Consider the following 24,739-nt stretch of genomic DNA (forward strand, 5'->3'; position numbering starts at 1 on the left):
CAAAAGATATAAATAAAAATCTATTTAAAAACAAAGAAACAAAAAATGTACTACCTGGGACTGAATGTGGTCTCGCAAGAGCAGAATCAAATCAGACTCTCTCCTGCCTAGTCCTGGAGTCTTTGCCTCTCTTCATGCAGCCCAAATGTCTAACAACTTCACCAGGAATCAAAATTCAGTTCACTTTCAGCTTTTACCAATTTTATTCTGATTCTTTTTTTTTTTTTAATTTGGACATTTGCCTACAGTACATCTCCAAGTCTCCACAGTCTTTCAAAGATTCCTGACAGTTTTTTGGGAATTCCATCTGCAACTTCCCGAAGTACTCTAGGATGTAGGTATATGTGATTTCTCCCTCGAGAGAATGGAAGCACCTTAATGGTAGAGACTATTTAATTTCTGTCTCTGATTCACAGCACTTAGCATAGAGCTTAGTACACAGTCAGTGCTTAATAAATGCTTCTTGAACTTAGAAAGAGATTATAGGTGCCAGGCAAGTCAACTTCAATCACTACCTGAAACCTAAACAGAGACAGCCCAGAACCCCATGCTGAAATTCCAGCAAATAGCAAAGGCCCCCATATCACTAGCCCTGCTTGCATCTCAGTAAGTGTGCTTGTACCATTACCCAGAGAGTCAATTCTTGTAGAGAAACAACTGGCAACTGCTTCTCTAGGTGCTACAGACCCTGCTTCCTCAGCAGCCACAGCTGCTGAGAACCCACAAAGGAAAAGCCATGCCACTGAAGTCTTTGGCACTGCCACATGAATGAACATCAGAAATGATATGGCTTTATCAGTGAAAATGGCATTGAAGAAAATGTCTTAGCATCTCCTTTGCTGATGTCCCTCATGGGGCACGGCCATGTCACTTGCCCCTGAAACCTTCCCTACTGTGTCATCTCCCCATATTAGTATATGAGCTTCTTGACGGCAGGGGCTATCCAGCTTTCCTATTTGTATCCTCACCACTCAGCATTGCTCCTTGTACGTAGTTAAGTGCTTAACAAATGCTCTTTTGTTCACTTGTGAAAGTGGTGTTTCAGCAAGATTGTTGGCAATGATATGAATTCAGTAGGGAGAACAGTAAGGAAGCTGTGATAAGGCTATATTCTTTGAAGCAGGAGGTGGTAAGAGTCTGGCAGAACTACAGCACAGTAAAGGGATTGATCTGATAGATGTTAGAAAAAACTGAATGAGTGACTGGACAAGGAACTCATCAAAGAGGCCTAAAGTTTTGACTCTAAGTCTGGGACAGTGAAGGTGATATTCAATTTTTCCTTGGAGCCCTCAATTTTTTCCTTTAGCCATCTCTATGAATTTTGGTGGTGCTCTCTTTTGCAAATACTAACCCGTGCATATTGGCCACATAAGAAGAAGAATTTTCCAGCTTGAAGATGCTTCTTTTCTCCTTCAAAGTATACTGCAATGCTCTGATAGTCTTCATTAGTAGTGTCTGTAGAACCTATAACACAAGTTCATTGAGTAAAACATTCTCAAGTTAATATATTTAGTAAAGCTTTGATAAATAATCTACATAATATTTAAAAGTTAAGACACCATATATATTACGATTTGTAGTTTTGTAAGTGGGCCATGTATCAACTTTGCTATCAGTACATTCTCCCTCTTTCACTTCTCTATGTAAAGAGATAAATGAGGGGGGAGGAATTATGAGAGAATCTGGCTTAACTAACTACCACCCTAAGCGATTTTTATGAATCTAAAAAATTTATTCTTAATTACAGATTTAAGAGTTTATAGGAATCAGCAAATTCAACTTCGATCTAACTTCTTCCCTTCTTTCAGCAATTCCTTGAGTAATCATGAGAAAGGAAATGGAGACAATATTTGAGTCAAAATTATGTATCTATAGCTATACACACACATATGTGTATATGTATGTATATAGCATGTGTGTATACGTATATATGTATGTGTGCATATGTATTATATATATGTATACATCTATCTATCTATCTATCTATCTATCTATCTATCTATCTATCTACCTATCTATCTATCTATCTATATTTGGTGTATAATAAGATTCTTGGCTTGGTAATTAGGAACTCTGCTCCTATGTGAACTTGAGAATCACTTAGTTCTCTTGGGCTTCAGTTTTCTCATCTATAAAATGAGTGTTTTCAGAGTCCCCTCAAGCTGTCTAATTTTTTTCCTTTCACATTTCAGGTTTGAGTCTTAAGTACCTTTGGCCCAGTGGAGAAAGGTTCAAGTAGATGCTATAGCTCTCACTCACAATCTGAATCCAGATAAGATATGACAGTTCTGAACACTCAGGATAAATGCAGAGAGGGTGTTAAGTGAGTATTACACAGATCTCGCCTCTGCCTCTGCCTAGAAGGGTAATTTTTAAAATTTCTCTTTCTTTGTCTGATCTGGGAAGAGCAAAGCACATTTTGCTTAGAGGAGGTTCTGCTGGCAGCAGTGGCTGCTATTTCAATAAAGCATAAACTGTTATGACTGGAGGAGGAATTACATTACGAAGACCCTTTTTAATTTCCTCTTCAAATATGTAAGAAGGAACAAGCTAGGAATATTAGAATCTTACTTTTTAAAAATCAAAGGACCACAATCACTTACACATTTATATTCAGTTAGTAGAATACCCCATAATCTTCTCTATTGGAGACTGAGCTGTGTTTAGAGGACATCTGTATCCTTAATTGATACAGATGCCCCATGCAGAGAGGCTAAGGAACCTGCTTTTGGGAGAGTCATGATGACATGGAGTGGAAAGGTTTTAGAGAGACTATGGATTATGCATCTACATTCTGTAACTGGATCCAATTTGCTAACCATGTGGTTAGGAGAATCCATTTTCTACTGACTGTATATCCAGAATTGAGGGCAAGCTCAGCTCAGAACATCTCATTTCTCACCTGGCTGCATTCTTTGGGACTTCTCTGAGTTTTCCACCATGCACCAGGAAGCTTATTATTAGGAAAACCTCAACTTCTTGCAAGATCTCATCAGCCTTGGTACTCTACCTCATCACTGCCCTCTCCCTCTCTGATTGGAAGGTGGAGCCATGAACTCCAAAATCCGCAGTAAAGGAGGTAGCTCAGCTCTGAACATCTCCTTTCTCACGTGGCTGTACTACTTTGGTACTTCTTTGACTTTTCCACGATTCCCAGTCATGTACTTTGGCTTCCTACCCCTCTGCCAGGTCTTGAAGACAGGGATTGCATTTTTTTTATATTTGTATCCATAGTGCCTAGCACACAAAAGGCGCTTAATAAATGTTTATTGACTGGTTGACTGAATCAGCCTCAGTCTAGTCTCTTTGGCTATTTTCTCTCTGTCTGTGCTGAAAGTTTGACTCCACACAATGTATCTGGTGAGAGACAGTGCTGTAAGGGGCAAAGGCTTCTTCTCCATGTTAAGTTCATGTGGTCCTTAAAAGATGGGTTTTGGTCCTTGATCTCTGTATTTGTTCTTTTTCATTCTAGGTGAGGGGGGTAGAGCCTCCAATCTTGTGAGTTTTGAAAGGTCAAAACTGTGCCCTGGAATCCTGGCAGTCCAGAATATGGGTCTGCATCCAATGCAGCATTGATGCCCCAAGAAGTGATTTTTAGGACCCACCCCAGCAGTACCTGACACAAGGACTCATCCAGCAGTGCTGCTACCTTTAGAAATGAATTCGATAGGATAAAAGCTCTGCAGAAACTGGGCTAGGTTTATATCTACTCACCCCAGAGACTGAGGTGGTATAGGGGAGAGATACTCAGGAAATGTTATACTAGTTCTTGCTTTATCTTTTGATGCATATGTTCCTTTTTACAATAGAAATGATTTTAAGCAGTCACATGGAACTAGGATGACCACATGGTCAGTCAGTAAGCATTTATTAAGCTGCTTCTATATGCCAGGCAGCTGTGCTAAGCATTGGAGATACAAAGAAAGACAAAAGACTCCTTGTCCTCAAGGAATTCAGAATTCAGTGGGAGAGATAAAAAGCAAACACATAGGTACAAATAAGCTACGTACAGGATAAATAGGAAATAACAGAAGAAAGGTATTAGAATTAAGAGGGATTGGGAAAGACTCCTGTAGAAGATGGGATTTTAGTTGGGACTTGAAGGAAGCCAGGGAAGCCAGGAGGGAGAGAAGGGGAGTAAGAGCATTCCAAAGTCAGGAGACAGAATGTTATGTTTGTGGAAAATCAAGGGGGCTGGTGTAGTTTGTATGGGGGTGGTATAAGGTATAAGAAGACTGGAAAGGTAATGGAGAGGAGGGAAAACTAGATTTTGAAGGGCTTTGAATGCCAAACAGAGGATTTTATATTTGATCCTGAAGGTGATGGAGAACTACTGAAGTTAACTGAGTATGAGGGGGTAACACTGGCACCTAACAATGTAGGCAACACAGCTGGTGGGGGGGGTTAAGCCAATGGTAACAGAAAAGAGACCCTCCAAACTACCCAGGGTGCCCTAGAACCCTTAAAGGAAGATGTGAGCAGCCTAGATTTGGATGAGGTCCTGTATACATGCATACTTGGTATCATGTGCAAGTTCCTCTAGGATAAAATTGGACCCTGCACATTTGTAGGGTCCAATGGAGAGATTCTCTACACAACTCACAGTCTCTCTGAGTCCTTTCTTTCTCACATCATCACAACTCTCTTGGAAGCAAGCTCCACATGGGGAATTTGCATTAGCTAAGCACATTAATACACTCTAAGCATTTGCCCATCTCCATTACATTTCATTACTTCTCTGAAAAATGAATTACAAATAGTAAACTCTCATAAAAGAGAAGGGAATCTGGAATTAAGATTTTTTTATTCTTATTTAGTTTTTTTTTAAAAAAAGAATTATATGTTTTTTGATACTCTATAGCTATCTTAATAAGGTTAAATCACAATGACTTCTATTTGAAACTGGAATATGCAGCTTTTTTTCCCCTAATCCCTGCTATTCCTTGCTCCTTTTCCATTTTCTCATCTGTCTCCAACCCTATCCCTTCCATTTCCTACCTTATATTTGGTTTCTTCTTTCTGACTTTATCCTCAGTCTTCCTCAGGGTTGTACTTTTGTTTTTAACTATTGGGCACCTATCTCTCTGCAATCTAGGCACTTGGGAAAGATATTAAATTAGATTAATTCAAGATAAAAGAATGCTTTCTGATTCTTTCTTGATTGCCACTTGAATGGTAAGAGGATTAAGAAGGTATTCAAGGTTTTATGACTCTCTCCCTGAACAGGGATCATAGGTTCATAGATCTAGAGACCAAACATTAGAAATTCAACATTCTAAATACCAACCAAACATTCTGATTCCAGGCCTGGGGACTAAGGTTGCAATATGGATACACTACATGGAAAAAGGAAGTTTTAACAACAGTTCATGAGATAAATGAGTGAGTCTTGTCTTATTCAAATATGAAGGTCATAAATTTGTTCACAATTTGCTCAGCCATTTCACTTGTATCCAACTCTTTGCGACCCCCCATTTGGGGTTTTCTTGGCAAAGATACTGGAGTGGTTTGCCACTTCCTTCTCCAGCTCATTTTACAGATGAGGGAACTGAGGCAAACAGGGTTAAGGGACTTGCCCAGGGTCACACAGCTAGTACATATCTGAGGACAGATTTGAACTCAGAAAGATGAGTCTTCCTGATTTCACACCTGGCATTGTGCCACCTAGCTGCCATGAAGGGCATAACATTGTAATTTAATGCACTTAGATACAGTACAAGGATATTGTCTAGGTATTAGAAAATTGCAGTGTGTTTCTGGATTAAAAAAAAAAATACCCAACCCCACTCACCCTTCTTCCCCAAAAAACAACCAAAAACTTGTTTCTATTTTTTTCTCATTAGCTCCATTGCTAACTACCACTAACATTTTGTCACAAAAAGGCTTTCTGGACATTAAATAATGGCTCATAGTATTAAGATAGGAATTTAAAGATTTCAACAATTTCTAAGTCTACCAAGTATATAAAGAATTTGCAGTTAGGTATTTTGAGAATGAGAAGTCGCTCCTTTTGATTCTCCCAAATCATAGCGATGTAGCTTTAGTAACAGGCTAATTTCTACTTATATACCAATCATCACCAATATATGTTATAGATCACCACAATATGACTATTCCATTTGCTGACTTATTAATATTCTTTAAATTTAAAAAAAGTGGCACATAAAAACCAACACATTTTCTTTACCACTCAGGAGTTTTTTACTATGTCATTGTTAAATACTAGTCAGGTACATCTTGGTCTACATCCAATGGGGCTAAGAAACCAAAATAATAAATGGACTGAATTATAAAGTGGCCTCATCTATAAGGTCCTATTGATGAGCATGAATCTAGCATTATAATGTTATACAAGAGGTCTAGTATACATTTTTTTTTTTTGCTTTTTGGTGAGGCAGTCGGGGTTAAGTGACTTGCCCAGGGTCACAGAGCTAGTAAGTGTTAAGTGTCTGAGGCTGGATTTGAACTCAGGTCCTCCTGACTCCAAGGCCAGAGCTCTATTCACTGCACCACCTAACTGCTCCTCTAGTATACATTTTTAAAAGACCTATTTGATCAATTAAACTTTCATTGTCTAGTTTTTTTTTAAATTAGAAATGCAACTAAAAAAACCACGCTTACCAATGATATCTGCATAGATCTCCATCTGATTGTGCTGCTGGGCTAGGGTAAAAGCTTCATGATTACATTTGGACATAACAAGAAACTGGATAGCAGAGCCATAGTCACCCAATTGAAGAAAGAATCTAGAATAAAATAATTTACTACAAATTAGATTATGATTTGTATTGAAACATAGTCTATAACTTATTTTTTAAAAAAAGACAAAAAACTTTTTGAGCCCTCAGTGTGATCCACTGTTCAGACAAATTATGTAAAACTTTATTAGTATAAAGGAGGAGTGTGTGTGATTAGCTAGGATGCTATTGTCACAGAATGCAGTCAGCAGGATAAAGGTTTCATGGGTTAATAGGGCTTAATCCACTGTGATCCCTTTTTCTGGGTCTACAACAAGAGAATAATAGGATGGGATAAGCCAACCATGATCCCAAGGGCTTTAAAAGTACCTAAGCTCAAGAGAAATTTCATTCTTTAAGAAAGAGTGGTTCCTCCCATTAGTTCTAACTTCCTTACAACATGACTGATGTGAAAATGTTTAATATGAATGTATATGTAGAGCCTATATCAGATTGCATGCTGTCTTGGGGTGGGAGAGAAAATTTGGAACTCAAAATCTTATGGAAGTGAATGTTGAAAACTAAAAATAAATTAATTAATTAAAAAAAGGTTTGGAAGAGACTAATAACCTAGAGTTGTTTGTGGAAGAGACCCTTGAAGGGGTCCAGGAGAAGGACCAAATTTTTTGGTCCCTTGCATTAGAAAAATAGCTCTACTAAAAGTATTAATACCTTAGAAACACCCCTCCTCTTAGCTCACCTCAAAAAACAAGAAACAAAAACAAAACTTAAAAAAACATTTCAGCATCTCATTTTAAGCTAGGAGGAAAACCAACTTTCATAGGAATAAACAAAGATGTTTTCTCCAAGTCTTGGAAAACAGAATTAATCAGTAAAATACAATTTTTTCACTTGGAATCCCCATCAAAAGGCTTTCTGAAGAGGTTATGGTCATAGGATCATGGATTCAAGCTAGAAGGGACTTCAGAAGTTATTTAGTCCAATTCTCTCCTTTTACAGATGGGAACACTAACTTGCCCAAGTCACCCAGGTCCTCTGACACCACATTCAGTGCTCTTTCTGGGGTGGGGAAGCTGCGGCCTTGAGGCCGCATGTGACCCTCTAGGTCCTCAAGTATGGACGGCCCTTTCACTGAATCCAAACTTCACAACAAAGCCTCTTAGTAAAAGGATTTGTTTTGTAAAACTTGGACTCAGTCAAAAGGCCACACTCGAGGACCTAGAAGGCCACATGTGGCCTAGAGGTCACACGTTGCCCATCCCTGTATGAAGAGGCTTGAGAAAGGATGTTGAAGGAAAGAGGCCCTCCTAGATCAATGTGTTAAATGTTACAAAAGGTTATGAGAGGACATACAAAATAATATTCTGTGGGGTATCTGGCCAGGAAAATGAATATAAGCTAGAAGAGGTGTGAATCTTGAATAGGAAGACCTTTCAAAGCAGAAGAAATACCAAACCCTATCTAGCTGTGAATTTAGGATGTTGGGGAAATGATAGTAGTATTTCTGTGCCACAAATAAGGTTAAAAAAAAAAAGAAAGTGAAGCTAGATGAGTGTGGAATTTTTTTTTCTAAGAGTAAGAAGTAAGCTCAGTTGACCTGACATCTAGAGAAAACGTAGGAGGTTAGTTGAAATCGTTTACCTGGCTACCATTTTGGCTCCATCAAGAGACCGTGTTTCTCTGACAATTCGAACAGCTTTTTCAGGATTATTAAGGTGATCCAAGTAGATACGGATTACACTGTTCCATTGTTTTGCATTCTCATAAGCAAGAACAGCTTCTTTATATCTGTAAGAAATAAATAACCACTATACCAGCAGATTTTCTTAATTAAAAAAATTAAATTTTATTGATGCTAAATTTTGTCTTTATATCACAGTCATTTCAACACCTCCTCCACTAACTGAACTTTCCCTTAAGGTAAAGAAAAACAATTAAGTAAAAACATTCAATACCGTGACCTCATCTGACAAGGCATAACAATATTCTGTTCTGGCAGCAGTCCTCTCTGTCATGAGGGAGAGGGTATGTTTCATGATCTGTTATCTGAGATGTTTGCTGGTATTCAAATTCTCAGAGTATGACTTCTTTTTAATGATCTTTAGTGATCCTTTTGTTCATAATGTATTTTGTTCTTTTGGTTTTACTTATTTTGTTCTGTATTGGTTCACATAAGTCTTCTCTTACTTCTCTGAATTCTTTATAGTAATCACTTCTTAGTGTACAATTGTATTCTACTATATTCATAAACCACAGTTTGCTTAGCTATTCCTCAGGTGATGGGCACCCACTTTGTTTTCACTTCTTTGCTACTACTAAAAGTGACTTAGAGCACGTTTTCATTTCATTTTTAATTTGCAGATCTTTTTGTGAAAACTATTCATGCCCTTTAACAACTTAGCTACTGGGGGAGTGGCTCTTAAGTTTTGAATATGAAGAGTTTGAATATAGACATGTTTTTTCTTTGCTCTGTCTCCCCTTCAGTTCACATATTGATAGTTAACTTTAAAAATTATACTAATATAAAAATTTACACAATCTAGAAAGTATACAAACCTTCCATCTGCTTCTTTAGCTTTGGCATACTGTAGATGGATCTTAGGAGAAGAAACATTAGGTAGAAGCTCACCAACCTTTGCCCTAGAAAAATGGCACAATAAAAAACTTATCATTCATTCTTTCAGGTTAAAATTAACTTATTACTACTAATTCTTGATGTATTTCTAAAAATCAACATGATTTTTCAAAATCTCAACTGCTGATTATACTGTGGAGTCAATAACTGGTTTTTCCTTTTCTTGGTGGTAAGTAGTTGTGAGTAGAAAGAGAAGATAGGGTTTATTAATCTTTTCTCGATATTTAGTAATTTATCTCACTTAGGATTTACCCATACCAACCACTACCTTCAAAGACTCAAATTTTCAGCATAAGATACTCAGACTCAGTCAAACTTTATCTAAGTACAAAATGCAAAGAAAATGTAAAGAGAAGAGGGGCATGAGTAAAGAATTCCTGTATGAGGACAGTTGGAAGACTAGATTTTATAAGTATATGGAGATGTTGGTAGAACATCAAAGTTGGAAGAACAACTTGAAAATTATATGGGTAAAGGCAGAGAGAGACAGGTGATTATTATGGAGTAGAGGTGAGTTAAAATATATTTCTAAATATTATATTGGTAAATCCTTACCAGTTTTTACAGCGAATGTAAACAGATGCTGCTTTGTCATAGTACTGCCCCTTTTCATACAGCTGGGCTGCTTCTGAGAACTGCTGCAATAGGAGAGTATTAATGTTTTGACCTTTATGAAGAATAGGACTGACTCATTTTCTTCAAGCGAATATTTATATAAATGAAAGAATACCTTCATATTTTCCAGAATAGCACCACAATCCCTTTTTAGGAGTCGACTTGGATGCTTGATGGCTTGGTTAACCCCTCGTCGAATATCTCCCATTCTAATAGACATCTGAGCCACTCCAGCTAGACAGGCTTCATCATGTTCTAGGTGCTGGAATTGAAAAACAAATACTTAAACCACTCCCTTAAGAAAAGGTTAATGAAAGAAAAAATGATGAATATTCCTTGCTTGTTTCCCAGTCCCAAGCTGTGGCAATGATATTGCTATAGTTAATTGAATACTTTGAACAATGTTTTGAGAAGATGTTAAAAAGACATTTATTCATTGTTTTGTTTCACATCTGCCACTTGTCATAGTGCCAATTATTTTCGTTCTTTAGAAAACTGATTTTTAAAATTTATTTTTATAAATTTTAAAATTAGATTTGTCAGTGTCTTGTACTTGATACAGTACTACATTTTATATAAAGTTCTGGACATAAAGCACATAGATCATGAAAAAGTGTATTAATAAGAGAACAATGATTTGTCTATCAATGAGATTTCTTTCTTCTGTATAGACACTTATAAATGGTAAGTCCAACAATCAGTTACTAAACACTTATTATGTGTGATATACTGTGATGGGTGTTGGGTATACAAAGACAGAATGAAAAACAGATATATAATTTGGTGAAAAGGAGGAAACAAGGAAAAGCTTTCCATATGAGACGGAATATGAAATGAGCCTTGAAGGAAATTAAGGATTCTGAGGCAGAAGGTGGAAGGGAGCACGCTATAGACACAGGAGACAGCTTGTGTGAGGGCACAGAGACAAGATCATGAAGGTCTTCAAATGCCAAGGTAAGGGGTTTGTATTTTATGCTGGAGGTAATATCGAGTCACAGAATTTTCTTGAGTGATCAGGGAGAAGGGGCTGGACCTGTTCAGATCTTTGCTTCAGGAAGATCACTTTGGCAGCTGTGTGGAGTATATGGATCAAAGACAGGGAGGAAAGCAGAGAGGAAAGCATGAATGTAATAGGGAGCTGCTTCAATAGGTCAGGCAAGAAGGGATGAGGGCCTACGTTAGGGTGGCGGCCATATGAGTGGAGAGAAGAATTTATAATTCTCTGGTCTTTATTCAAGGTTACCTTATTATCACCTGTTATTCCTTTCTCATAATGAGCCAAAGCATTTACATAATCACCCCTAAAAGAAAAATCATAGTACATTTTAGTAAAGTAACAATATTATGTTCAAATATCTTATATTAAGTTCTTTATTCCCATATCTCCCAGAATACATATCAACACATCAAGACTCTGATTTTGTCTGTGTGGGAACTCCTTCCAACAATGAGGTTCAAAAACTGTCTATAACTTTGTCAATTAGTGTGACAGAGTTCCCTGATGCTCAGGAATAATTTCTAGGAAACAAGCCAGTAATATTGGGTTGGATACTGCTACTAATACTTATTTGTAGAATGAAGTTAAGTTGATGAACACACTCTCTGTCTTGAGAATAAAGTGACTATTTGAGGCAGACTAATTCACTTTCCTTCAATTCAGTTTAGTTGCAAGTGTTCCCTTTGTGCCCTGTGCTATAGTAGACACAAATCATTGTTGGGAATACAAAATAAATAGACTACATGGTCAGATCTCAAGCTGCTTAAACTCATTCAAGATCGAATCAATCAGAGGCATAGTCAAGATCGTGGAGTAGAAAAAGGAAGTTCAGCAAGCTCCTCCCAAAACTCCTCCCAAGAGATCTAGAAAATGCACCAGACCAAATCCTGATGGGGAATTTCATCAAATTATCGCAGTGAGTCGCTTTTCCAGCCCAAGTGAGCACAAAGAATCAGAGAGGTCTGTGGACACTGGCTGGGTAAGAGGTTTGACTAGGAATGAAGTCACATGGAGTACTCCCACACAAGGAGAAGCTGAGTACCAGGTCTAGAGGAGATCCCACACTTGCACTGGGGCACTAAGCTGGGAACAGATGGCAATTTTGTTGCTCACTACTCATTTCTGGGTGCATTCTGGGTAGGCAGCAGTTGCAGTGGTATACCTGAAGAGAAGATTAGGGGCAGGCCCAGTGGTGAGGCTAGGATCACATGGGCATAGCAGGGTCTCAGGGTCTCAGTGCCAGACTTCCTCTGAAGCCTGCAGAGGAATAACCAGGCAGGAATCCCAGACCAAAGGAAAGCCTAAAGTTCTGGCCCTTTGAAGCAGCAGAGCTCCCCAACTAGCTGACAGGGATTGAGTCTAGCAGTAGTGTACCAGTGCTTAGCCACAAGCCCAGATCAAGAACTTGCAGAGCTCAGACAAGGGGACAGCAATCAGCGTTTGCTATTATCAGACCCCTTTGGGAGCACTGGAAAGCTTGCAGGTCCCCAGTCTGAGCTGTCCCTGAGATTCTAAAATAGCACAACATCCAATATTCCAGCAACAGGATCAGCCTAAATTTTTCTCCCTAGTAGTGCACAGAGGTGCCCTAATATAAAATCCAAATTTAGGAAGTAGGCTAGAAGAGCGAGTAAACAAACAAAAAGAACCCTACCATAAAAAGCTATTATTATTACTATTAGAGAGACAATCAAGACAAAGCCCCAAAAGAGGATAATGATTCGAAAACATCTATAAGCAATGCCTCAAAGGAAAACATAGCTGGGGCATAAATTCAATTAGAATTTCTAGAAGAGAAGAAACAAATGTTTAAAAAAATTTCTAAATGAAATAACAGCACTAGAAAAAATTGGAATATTAGTGAGAATTATGAAAGGAAGAACTGGAAAGGGAATTAACAGGTTGGCACAAGAGATACAAAGTCTTCTGCAAGCAACAAACTGACTGAAAATTAGAATGGACCAAACAGAAGCCAATTAGTCCATGAGACAATAAGAAACATTCAAAGTTGAAAGAAAGAAAAGCAGCAGAAGAAAATTTATGGTATTTCATAGCAAAAACAACTGACTTAGAAAATAGAACAAGTAAAAAAAAATTAAGAATCACTGGACTAACTCAATGCCATGACTAAAAAAAGAATCTGGACATCACATGTTAAGAAATCTTAAAAGAAAACTGTGCAGATCTCTTAGAACCAGAGGACAAAGTTAAGATAGAAAGAATCTACTGGTCATCTCCTGAAAGAAACTTCAAAATGAAAACTCTCAGGAACATGACAGCCAAAACCCATAGATTGCAGCTTGGAACAGAATATTTCAGAAGGCAAAAGATATAAGCTTACAGCCAAGAATAACTAATGATCAAAACTGAGTAGGGGAAAAATTGACTTTAATGAAAGAGGGCAGGGGTCGGCACACTAAAATATAAAAACCATTCTTAGCTCATGGGGTAAGGCAGCAGGCTGGACTTGGCCCATGGGCCTTAGTTTGCTGACTCCTTTTTTAAAAATTCTTTTTAAAATTTAATTTACTGTATTTCTGAACTTAAGTAATAAAATAAACATTTCTATAACATAGGAGAATAGAAAAAAAGATAATTGCACATGAAACTGCAAATCTATTATGTACTAAAATAGAGGACTTCTAAGCATTCCTAATGAAAAGACTGCACTTGAATACAAAGTCTGAAGTTCACACAACATGAGCAAGCAATTATAAGGGACTAAACAAAGATAAACTGTTTACATTCTTCAAGGGGAGATGATGCATGTATCTACTTAGAACTTCAGCACCACAGAAAGAGTCTAATTAGACAGAAGGCTACGAATGGTTCTGTGATGTCTTGATGATCTCAAGAGAAGAACAGAAAGAGAGGGGAAGAGGAATATGCTAGAGTGGAGGGTAGGGAAAATTCTCTTATCTAATCAGGGTGCACAAGTAGACATCTACACAAAAAAGGAGGAGGAGTAAGGGAAGCGGCTGACACCTGAACCTCACCTTTATTTGAACGGGTCAAAGTAGGGAAGAATACACAGATCATAAAACAGAAATACAGGGAAATAGGAGGGAAAGGGGAGAAGACAGGGGAGGGAGGATTAAGGGAGGGATTAGTTCTAAGCAAAACAAACTCTTAAGAAAGTATAAAAACATTTATAGCTCTTTTTGAAGTGGCAAAGAATGGGAATCTGAGGGGATGCTCATAAACTGGGAAATGGTTGAACAAGTCTTGGTACATAAACATGATGGAATACTATTACGCTGTAATAAGTGACAAAAGGGACGGTTTCAGAGAAACCCCAGAAAGACTGTATGGACTGATGCAGAGTGGAGTGAGTAGAACAAGAACAATTTCTATAATAACAACCACATTGCAAACAAAAACAACTTTGAAAGACTTAAAAACTCTAGCCAACGTAATGACCAACCATGATTCCTGAAGAGTGATGATGACATGTACTGCTGCCTCTTGACAGAAAAATGATAGACTTAAGGTGACAAATGAAACAGATTTTTTTTTTTTGGACATTGCCAATGTGTGAAAATTATTTTGCTTGGCTATATATATTTGGAACGGGTTTTGTTTTTCTTTTGTTCTCTGCTTGGTGGGTAGGTGTTGGGGGGGGTTAGGGTATGAGGGAAAAAGGAAGATTTTGTTGATGTTTTCCTCGTTCAAGATTCCTACCAACATTACTTCAAACTGTCTTGGAATAGGTGCATGTCTGAAGGCATGGAAAGGGAGAGTATGCCAATTTGGGCATTTATTCATCCTAGCAAGAATGCTTAGATATTAGACTAATGCTAAGTTAATAAAAATGGCTTCTGTCGGACTTGTGCCTAAAATGAAGAGTACAGTATTATGGTTTTTCTTGGACATCCTCCAATATCTCAGTCTAGGTCTACCTGCCCCTTCCACTGTGCTCTTCATTGTGCTTCTGTTCCATAATTAACAAACTTGCTGGTGGGTCTACCTGCCTCTTCCTCCCCTCATTCCAATTCAACCCCCGTTCAGCTGCCAAAGTGATTTTCATAAAGTGCAAGTCTAACATGTAATCTCCACCACTCATCACACTTCTATGTCTCCCTGTTACTTCTAGGATCAAACAGATGATCTTTCTGGCACTTCAAACCTTCACACCCGGGCCCCTTCTTTCTCACCTTTCCACTCTTCCCCTCCATGTCCGCTACAATCTAGCCACAGTGGCTTTCTTGTTGTTCCTCACACATATCATGCCATCTCCTGACTGCCTTTTCACCTTCTGTCCCTCATGCCTAAAACGCTCTTTCCCCTCACCTGTGCCTGCGGGCTTTACTGTCCCTTCAAGATTCAGGTCAAATCCTACCTTCTGCAAGAGACCTTTCCCATACTGCCCTGCCACCTCACCTACTTGTTTCTTCCTTCTGATACTACCTTACATTTACAATGTAGATATCATGCATATACACTTTTTTTGATACTGGGAGATCTTTGAGGGTATGATGTGGTTTTTTTTTTTTTACTTTTTTGTATACTCATTGATTAGTAAAGTGTCTACTGGCAGTGAGTGACGTAAGACTGGAGCTCAGGTGGAGATTAGGGCAATAGGAATCATCTGTATAGAGATAATAATTGAACTCATGGCAGCTGCTGAGATCATCAAGTGAGAAACTATAGAGAGGGAAGGAGAAGTAAAGATATAAGGCCTAGGAGTAAGAAGACAAGTAGAGGCAGGGACTATAGATGGCCTTCTCAAGAAGTTTAGCTGAGAAAGGAAGGAAAGACATGGGATGATAGCTGATAGAGATGGTCATATTAAGTGAGGGTTTTTTAAGGATGGAGGAGACATGGGAATATTGTAAGGCAGCAGGAAGGATGCAGTAGACAGGGAAAGTTAAAGATGAGTGAGAGCAGGAAGGCTAGAAGGGGCAATATTCTGGAGAATACAGAGGGATGAGAATAAGGGGAGCATATTCAGTGGTTTGCCTTGGCAAGGAGAAAGGTCACCTCTTCTTGTGAGATAAAGGTAAAGGACAAGATTTTGCTTGGCTTATTCACTTTGGGATCACATATGGTAATTTTAAATCCAGGGCTGTTTTAAATGGAACACAACTTAAACTATCATTTGTGTCAATACTTTTACTGAATGCACATATCTGGCAATAAATTATTTAGGAACATTTAAAAATAACTATTCTCTAGAAAAGAATACTTTATACTGTTATTAGTAATTTTCAAATGGACATATAAAGCAGATAACATACATGAACTCAAGCTGAATAGCATACTCCTTTGATATGAATGGGATTTGTTCTGGGGCCAGACGTTTAGCAAGCTGTAGTGCACTGTCCCAATGCTGCAAATCTCGTCTCATCTGTGATGAAAACAAATGCCTTAAATTTGACATAGAGAAAATTCATATGCAAAAGTCAGATCACCACAAATGCTATTTAATAAAATAGTACCTACTGTGTCCTCTACTTCGTTACAAATCCAAAAGCATAAATGACCACATATGAAAATGATTTTAGGTCCTGCATCTTATTCAAGATTAAAGGAACACTCTCATTCTAAATCATTTTTCAGAGTTCTGACAGGGAGCATGGGGAAGTAGCAAGAATATTTGATTTGGAGTCAGGGGATATAACAATATGACTATGAGAAAGTTTCCTCAACTGTAAAATGAAGGGGTTGGACTTCTAAGGTCCAACTCAAGTCTTTTCACACTATAAATGAATTCTTTTTTTGGATCCAGGAGAATGCTATTATTGTACACATTTGGGTAGGGAAGAAAGAGGATTACTTCTTTCTCATCACTCATGTGTGCTCCAGAAAAAGTTACAAAAGCAGACATATTCCTACATCAGTGAGTACTAGTTTTAATTTTGAAGTTCTGAGGACATCTTCAATCATGTCAAAGGATGCTGTATAAAATATCAAAGAATTCCCTGAAGAAAATAAATTTGACCTCAAATTAATTTTAGATTTCAGTGGATTAATGATCTCATTGGTATGGGTACAAAATGCCACATTTTAACACATTATCTTTAAGCTCACACTAATTTTAAAAAAAAGTATACATAATATACATGTGTTAATATATGTAAATTTTTTCAAAATAAAATTAATTTCAAGAAAGATAAAGTGTATAGCAGTAGCACTCTATGTCAGTGAAAGGAATCACCATCATATACACATGTGCATATATATTCATAAATCATATTTTATATCCATGTATATATAGACCACTTAGGAAGGGTGGGAGGGAAATGAAGCTTCAAATAAATTGGGTATTGAAGTACCAAATATATGGTCAATATTATTTTACATCTTTTAAGCCTCTTTTCCACATAGATATGTTAGATATGTTAATGTGTAGGATTTATGAGGGAAAATGAACAAGAGTTGCATAGGATGCAAAGCCATGGAGGGGGTACATTTGTATTGGTGGAGTGTATGGCCACAGAGATGACATCAGATTCATTAAAGGAATATCAAAGTATTAGCTAAGTGTTGATTTTGCCCTAAGGTTTTAAAAACATAAAATATTTTAAACAAATAAAACCACAGTTAATACAAGAATTTAGGCAGTTAAATGGTACCTCCAGGGCAGCAGAGGGATAGATAGATGACAAATAAAGATCCTGAGCCAGACTGAAATCACTTGTAAACATGGCAAGATGTCCTGCTAAAAGGTTATGGTCTTCTATTCCCTGAAAACAGAAGTATTTTCAAATTACAAATGTTACATGGATTTAATTTACCAAGAGACTATGCTGAGATGGATGTGGTGATTCTAGGAATTCATATGCATAGAAATTAGGGAAGCCTTGGGCAAAGGGATGAGATTCACATTTCCTTGAAAATATTTTGATATGAAGAATGAATGAATCAGAGCATGACAGACTTGGTGTGTTAAACTCTCATCTTCATTTGCTGCTAATTTAACTTTAAGATCGAAACTGTCTTGATATTTTGGGAAAATATGATCACAATCTCTGGTGCTATATTATTTGTTGGCACTAACACAATGCTGTGAAGGTCAAACCATTATTGCATTATTATCCTAGAGTTATACTCAGGTAATTAGAATCAATTTACCTTAGACTAAACCCTTCTATAGCCAAAATCCCTAATGAAACTGAATGAGTTTCTTATCAGACAGCCTGTGGGAAGGAGAGGGAAAGTACTCTTAGGGGGTATCTGACTGATTTGATGAGTCATTACACTATCCTGGCAAGTTCCCATGTTGCCCCCTCACTATTACTGACTCTTTAAAGAATTTATCTTTCGTTATCAATTTCATTGATCCATAAGGACTTATGGATCTATAAGAGTCCTTAAAGGTCATTGAGTATGTTTACTTGGCAAGAATACTTTATGTACCATCCCTAAAGAAAGTCTTGGCTTTTGAAAACATTACAATGATGGAGAATTTACTACTTCATGATGCAACCACTTCTTTTTTGGACGGTTCTATTTGTTTAGCAATGCATTCTTTCATTGAGCTAAAATTTCCCTCCTTGTAATTAGCACTCATTATTCCCAGTTCTGCTCCCTAGAGTTACCCAGCCAACTAATAATCCTTCCATAAGAAATTCAAGTATTTGTAGTTAGCTTTCACTTCTCTATATCTTTTCTTCCCCACTTTAAACATTCTTAGTACCTGGTTGTTCTCAGGACACACTCTAGTTTCTGTATAGTTTAAAATATGGTACTTAAGATTGAGTACAATACACTCCAGGTATAGTCTAACCAATGCAGAGTAAAGAGGATTATAAGGTTTCCTTGTGCTTGACGTAATATTTCCATTAATGTGGTTATGACTGCATTGTTTTTTTAATTGAATTTTTATTTAAAAAATAACACTACTGAAGTATGATTAAATTAACATTTTCTATAGTCATATCATATGCTTGAATCATATTGAGTTTGTAGTCAGGTGGGGTTACCCAGTCTTTTTCATGTGAACATATTCAATGTTACATATTCTATTACTGTTAAAATCCATCTTGTTTGAATTGGGGAATCAGTTCAGAAAATCAAACATTGTTAGGAAAGGAAAAGACCATACCCAAATATACAGCCAAACTTGGCAATAATTAAACAGATTTCTGGATTTTTTTTATTAAAGAGCTTAAGCATTTAAAAAATTAATCTGGGCAAATTAAATAATCCAAATATGAAATGGTACAGTAATGTGACCAAAATTGAGAAACTGAATAAAAACACATATCTTTTGAAGGAACAGAGAGAGAATGTTATTTTTTCCCCATTCAAATATACAGTAATAGAAAAAAGAAATAGCTAAAATGTTAAGATAAGTGTTTAAATTATTTAGCAATTTAACTGAAATCTTGCACTATCCTTTCTTCATAAAAATATATTTTACCTTTACTTGTTCTAGAGACATCACCATTCCAACATTTCCAATTGTACGATAAACTCGGATTGCAAACTCCACTTCCATGTGATGTAGGCAGGCTCTGGCAAGTTCATTCCAAGTATCTTGATCATTGAGGATTTTGCACAATTCCCATGCATCAGAAAACCTACAATAAAAAGTCAAACTGACTTAAAATTATGCCACAGATCAGAGGTTCTTAACCTAGGGTCCAAGGACACTCAAGTGGTTTATGGACAGATTTCAAGAGATCAATACTTGAATGGGGGAAAAAAATTACATCTTCATTTTTACTAACCTCTAACTGAAATTTAGCATTTCCTTAAATTATGAATGTAGTCAACAAACATTTTTAGGAGTCCATAAGCTCCACTTGAGTATTAAAGGGACACATGACAAAAAAAGGTTAAGAACCCCTGCCAAATATGACAAAAAATGCCTTCTAAAGTATAGCACCTATGTTTTTCAAGCTCCTTTTAATCTGTGCTATTTTTTTGGAGCTTGCTCTGGCAACATAAACCATTTTCTTTTTTTTTTTAATTTTTTTTTTAAAATAATATTTCTTTGTATCTTCTTCAGATCCTTCCTTATGATCTTATTTTTTCCCCCTGAGAAAGATCTAGTGCTTTATGAGGTAATCAAATAAAAAATTATATTCAAATTCTCCTAATTAATTCTATTTTCCACTTTTAATAATACTTCAGACAGATAAGAATGGACATTCTTATACCATTCTGAGAAAATGAGCACAATGCCTAATTAATTATATTAATTTGACACCTAATTAGATAAATACACTTAGGAATTTTTGTTCACTTGTTTCAGTTATGTCGGACATTTTGTGACCCCATTTGGGGTTTTCTTAGCAAAAATACTGGAGTCGTTTGCCATTTCCTTTTACAGTTCATTTTTTTTTTTGGGCTAGGCAAGTGGGGGTAAGTGACTTGTCCAAGGTCACACAGCTAGTAAGTGTCAAGTGTCTGAGGCCACATTTGAACTCAGGTTCTCCTGACCCCAGGGCCAGAGCTCTATTCACTGTGCCACCTAGCTGCCCCTATCTAGTTCATTTTAAAGACAAGGAAATTGAAGCAAACAAAGTTAAGTGACTTGCCCAGGGTCACATAGCCAGTAAGTGTCTGAAGTCAAATTTGAACTCAGGAAGATGAGTCTTCCTAATGCCAGGCCTGGCACCCTAGCCTCATTGCCACCTAGCTGCCCAATATTTAGGAATCCCAATATATCAATGTATAATTATAAAAAAATTAATGATATTGGCCAAATTTCTTTACAGTAAAATTGAAGGATTGTCTAAAATTTTTGTTGGGTTACAATTTTACCATATCAAATACAATTTATACCATAAGCTGGTCATTGGATTAAGCATAGATATTTATTTTCAGTCATATTAAAAATTTTAAATTATTAGCCTGGAAATTATAACAACTAGAAAGGGATTTGACCTACATTATTGCAAAAGCAAATAAAAGTCCTAAAATTTTGTGTGCACATACATTTATTTATTTAAAATCCTACCTTTTTAGCATTAAAGCCTGTGTCAGCATTTGTTTCAGCTCATTGGGCTCAGGATCTTTTAAACTGCCAAGGAAGTTATGGGTGTTAAGGTAGATATTGTTGGTTTTTCCGCTCTGTGTCTGGCACGTTAATTCTCCATTATATAACAGCAATGGTTTCTGAGAAAATGGAACTTTGGTACCACCTGCCAAAATTACCCTGGAACCTGGATTATTACAAACATTGTTTAAATAAATTGTTTTTCTTATTTGTAACATTTTTAGAACACATCTGACAAAGCTGACAGCAGATGCCAGCATAAATAATAGAAAGAAAATATTTTGGTTTAATTTAGCTGCCAAAAGAAATCCTATTAATCAAAAGCACAAAAAAAAATTAAGTACCTTGTATAGTATCCTTATGAAAGACAAATGTATACACCTTGTCATCATCATAGGCAATAAATACACCTTTATCCAATGGCCAGTTTTCCCAAAGAACACCTTTAATAGTTGGCGAGAAATTTGGAATTTCATAGGTGATATCATTAACCTACAAAAAAAGCTTTATTAAATTAGTTCACATACTTAAATCATTATCATTAAGCTTGGAAGAAGGGTTTTTACAACTCCATCCCAATACTGTTCCCCTAAACCTACATTCAACTTAAAACACCAGGGAAACAGAGGAAAAATTTCTTTTCACATGCTTATTTGATACCTCTGTGTTGGCATGTAATAGATGAAAGTATTTAGATAAAACCAGTAATTCTAGAGAACTAGGGGGAAAGTACTATAAGATGTACACAAATGAAGCTTCATACTAAAGATAATAACTCTAGGCCAGGAATGATAATTTTGTAGCTTAAAAATGTTCAAAATGTAAATACTCTCCTTAGAAAACAAATAAAAATGAATTATGTGAATTAATTTGATTTAAATAAATGTCATCAGCATGTTTGCTTCAAAAACTGTTTGATAATACATTCTAGTAAATGTATAATATAAATTTATACGGACATGAGATTTAAAAAGCAAAATATTATCCCTTAGGATTCAGAAGAAAAAAGGACTTTTGACCATCCCGAGTGTGTGTGTGCAGAGACAACTTCTTCTTTCATCTCATTCCCTGGTGTGCTTTTAAACATAACAGAACTTGAAGAGGCCCACTGGGGGTTACTTTGCTGGCAGAAGAATTAATAAACCAATGGAATGGCTGCCCTGTCAACTGATATTCCCAACAGTGCAGAGGGGAAATGAATTCTTCTTCATCTAAGGCAGTAGAGAAACCCATCATTAGACCTGCTTCCTACTTGCACAATGGGAAGAAGCAGATTGAATTGGAAAGAATAGAGGAAAATAAATAGAATGACTGCATGTAGTAGTGGCCTGAAGAGTTATATATCCTCATATGCATGCAAGAGAAACTGTTTCCTTTAAGTAGCTACATGACAACAAACTGTGGACTGAGCATACATGAATAGTTTAATGTAATAAAATAAAATTCATGAGAAACTTAATGTGACATATTTTATGATATGTATAATGGTTATATATACTAAATGGCAATTAAGCATAAATGGCTAGCATAAGTGATGATAACTGTAACTACTTTTATGTAGTTCAATCAGTTGAGAAAGTAGGTCAGTATAGAGCATAAAGTACTGGACTGAGAGTCAGAAGACCTGGGTATTGATCCAGATTCTACCATTACCTCCCTGTTTGACCGTGGACAACTCACTTCACTTTTTAGAATCTGTTTTCCTTATCTGTGAAAAGAGGACATTTGTCAACATAACTTCTTAGGACCCTTCCAGCTCTTACATTTTATTATTCTGCCTTGAGATTTCTGGGGTCAGCTAGGAAAGGAAAGGGAAAATGAAACTGTCTGTTACCCTTATGAAGTCATCTGGATCTGCAATCTAGGCAGTTCGACACTCACACTCCTCTGGCTGGGCTGCTTTCCAATAACATTTTAGGAGCCAGGATAGGTCTGAGGTGAACTGGATCAAGGTAGGGAAGTAGCCTTGAGGAGGCTGTGTGGTATGGTGGAAAAAGCAATGAATTTGGAGTCAGAGGACCTGAGTTCAAATCCTAGATTACTGCAACTTATTATCTGTATGGCCCTCTTGGGTTTAATGTCCTCATCTGTAAAATGAGGAGTTTGGACTTGGTGACTTCTAAGGTCTCTTCCAGCTCTAAATCATGATCCTATGATGCTTTTCTGTGTGGTGGGAATTGTTCTTTTTTTCTCGGGAATGAAGATCAGAACAAAGGCTGCCTGGACCTAAGCCTCCACCCAGGAGGTGAGTAGGGGAAGAAGGAAACATAGCAGTAGTTGACTCTTCTTGACAGAGGGGGCTCGGAGTCACAAAACCCTTCTTTCTTCTCTCAACGCTTGAATTATACAGATAAAGAGGGTTCAGAGTAACTTCTGGGTCTTCCCAAGCTCCCAACAGGAAGCCACTGCAGTTTGCTGATTACTCAGTCATCAATGTGTAGGATAGACTGGAATGGTGAGAAACATAAGTAAGGGAGGCCATCGGGGAGGCTACTCCGATAATCTCAATGAGAGGGGTGATGAGGGACTGAATTAAGGTGACAGTTATGTCAGTGGAGGCAAGGGGTCAAATACAAGACAGCCTGCAGAAGTAAAAATATCAAGATTTATCAATTGCTTGGATATGTGGAGTGAGGGAGGCTGAGAAGGCCAGGATAATGCTGAGGTTATGAACTTGGTAGAAAGTTGAGATGGTGATGCCTCTGACAAAAATAGGTAAGTTTGGAAGAGGGGAGGGTTTTGGGGAAAAGAGAGTGAGTTCCAGTTTTGGACATGTTGAATTTAAGATGTCTCCCAGACATCAGTCTGTAATGTCTAACAGGCAATTGGTGATGTAGGATTAAATTTCAGGAAAGAGACTGGGGTTGGATAGATAGATCTATGAGTCATCTGCATGAAAAGGATAATTTAACCCATGAGAGTTGCTAAGTTTACTGAGAATGGGCAGGTAGCAAAAGAAGACAGCTTAGGGCAAAACCTACATTTATGGGGTATGATATGAATGATGAGTCTGCTAATGAGATTAAGGTGTGGTAAGTCAAGGAGAAGAATAAGGAGGCATTAGTGCCACAAAAACCCAGAGAAGAGAGCATCCAGGAAGAAAGAGCGGTCACTAAGTGTCAAGAGCAGCAAATAGGTTGAGAAGGATGAGGACTGAGAAAAGACCATCGAATATGGCAATGAAGAGAATAGTTTGGGGGCAGGTAGGTGGCGCAGTGGATAGAGCACCAGACCAGGATTCAGGAGGACCTGAGTTCAAATTAGGCTGAGACACATAACACTTACTAGCTGTATGACCCTAGGCAAGTCACTTAACCCCATTGCCTAGCCAAAAAAAAAAAGAGGGAGAGAGAGAATAGTTTGGAGACAGCAGTTTCTGCTAAGTGATGGAGTCAGAAGCCAGACTGAAAAAGGGTTGAGGAGAGGAGAGGTGGAGGTAGAGAGTATTGACAGCTTTTTCAAGGCTGAGAAAAGACAGCTCTGCTAACTTATATACTAACTTCAGGGGATGGTAGGGCCTAGTGAAGGTTTTTTTTTTTTAGGATGGGGATACTTGGGCAAAATTAAGGCAATAGGGAAGGAACAAGTGGGTAAGAAGGAGTTGAAGAAGAGAAACACAGAGAAAAAGACAGAGAGAGACAGAGAGAGACAGAGGGAAGAGAGAGAGAATGGCTGAGGATGCAATCTTGCTAAAGAAGAAAGAAATGGATGGAATCAAGTACATGTGTAGAGGAGCTGGCCTTGGCAAAGAGAAGCCAGGTGGAATAGAGTGAAAAGTGATGTCAAGGGCTTTGAGAGGAACAGAATGGGAGAATAATGAGCTCACACTGAATGGTTTCACTTTT

General features: G+C 37.3%; 1 protein-coding gene across 2 annotated transcripts in view; it reads right to left on the minus strand.

Moving 5' to 3' along the window:
* WDR19 (WD repeat domain 19) overlaps window positions 1–24,739 on the minus strand; it is a 75,328-nt gene that overhangs the window by 21,090 nt on the left and 29,499 nt on the right. The window contains exons 16-27 of one of the 2 annotated variants that reach the window (XM_020991592.2): window positions 21,239–21,386; window positions 20,856–21,060; window positions 19,311–19,470; window positions 17,521–17,631; window positions 16,183–16,292; window positions 11,192–11,249; window positions 10,064–10,210; window positions 9,889–9,968; window positions 9,255–9,338; window positions 8,340–8,486; window positions 6,622–6,746; window positions 1,352–1,464 (exon numbers count right to left, since the gene is read on the minus strand). In XM_020991592.2, the coding sequence (XP_020847251.1) occupies window positions 1,352–1,464; window positions 6,622–6,746; window positions 8,340–8,486; window positions 9,255–9,338; window positions 9,889–9,968; window positions 10,064–10,210; window positions 11,192–11,249; window positions 16,183–16,292; window positions 17,521–17,631; window positions 19,311–19,470; window positions 20,856–21,060; window positions 21,239–21,386 (1,488 nt within the window). Of the gene's footprint in view, window positions 1–1,351; window positions 1,465–6,621; window positions 6,747–8,339; window positions 8,487–9,254; window positions 9,339–9,888; window positions 9,972–10,063; window positions 10,211–11,191; window positions 11,250–16,182; window positions 16,293–17,520; window positions 17,632–19,310; window positions 19,471–20,855; window positions 21,061–21,238; window positions 21,387–24,739 lie in introns of both variants that reach the window. The other variant, XM_020991584.2, reaches the window with a different exon arrangement.

The sequence above is a fragment of the Phascolarctos cinereus genome, unplaced genomic scaffold (assembly GCF_003287225.1).
Source record: "Phascolarctos cinereus isolate Bilbo 61053 unplaced genomic scaffold, phaCin_HiC Scaffold_9;HRSCAF=440, whole genome shotgun sequence".
NCBI classification, from domain to species: domain Eukaryota; kingdom Metazoa; phylum Chordata; class Mammalia; order Diprotodontia; family Phascolarctidae; genus Phascolarctos; species Phascolarctos cinereus.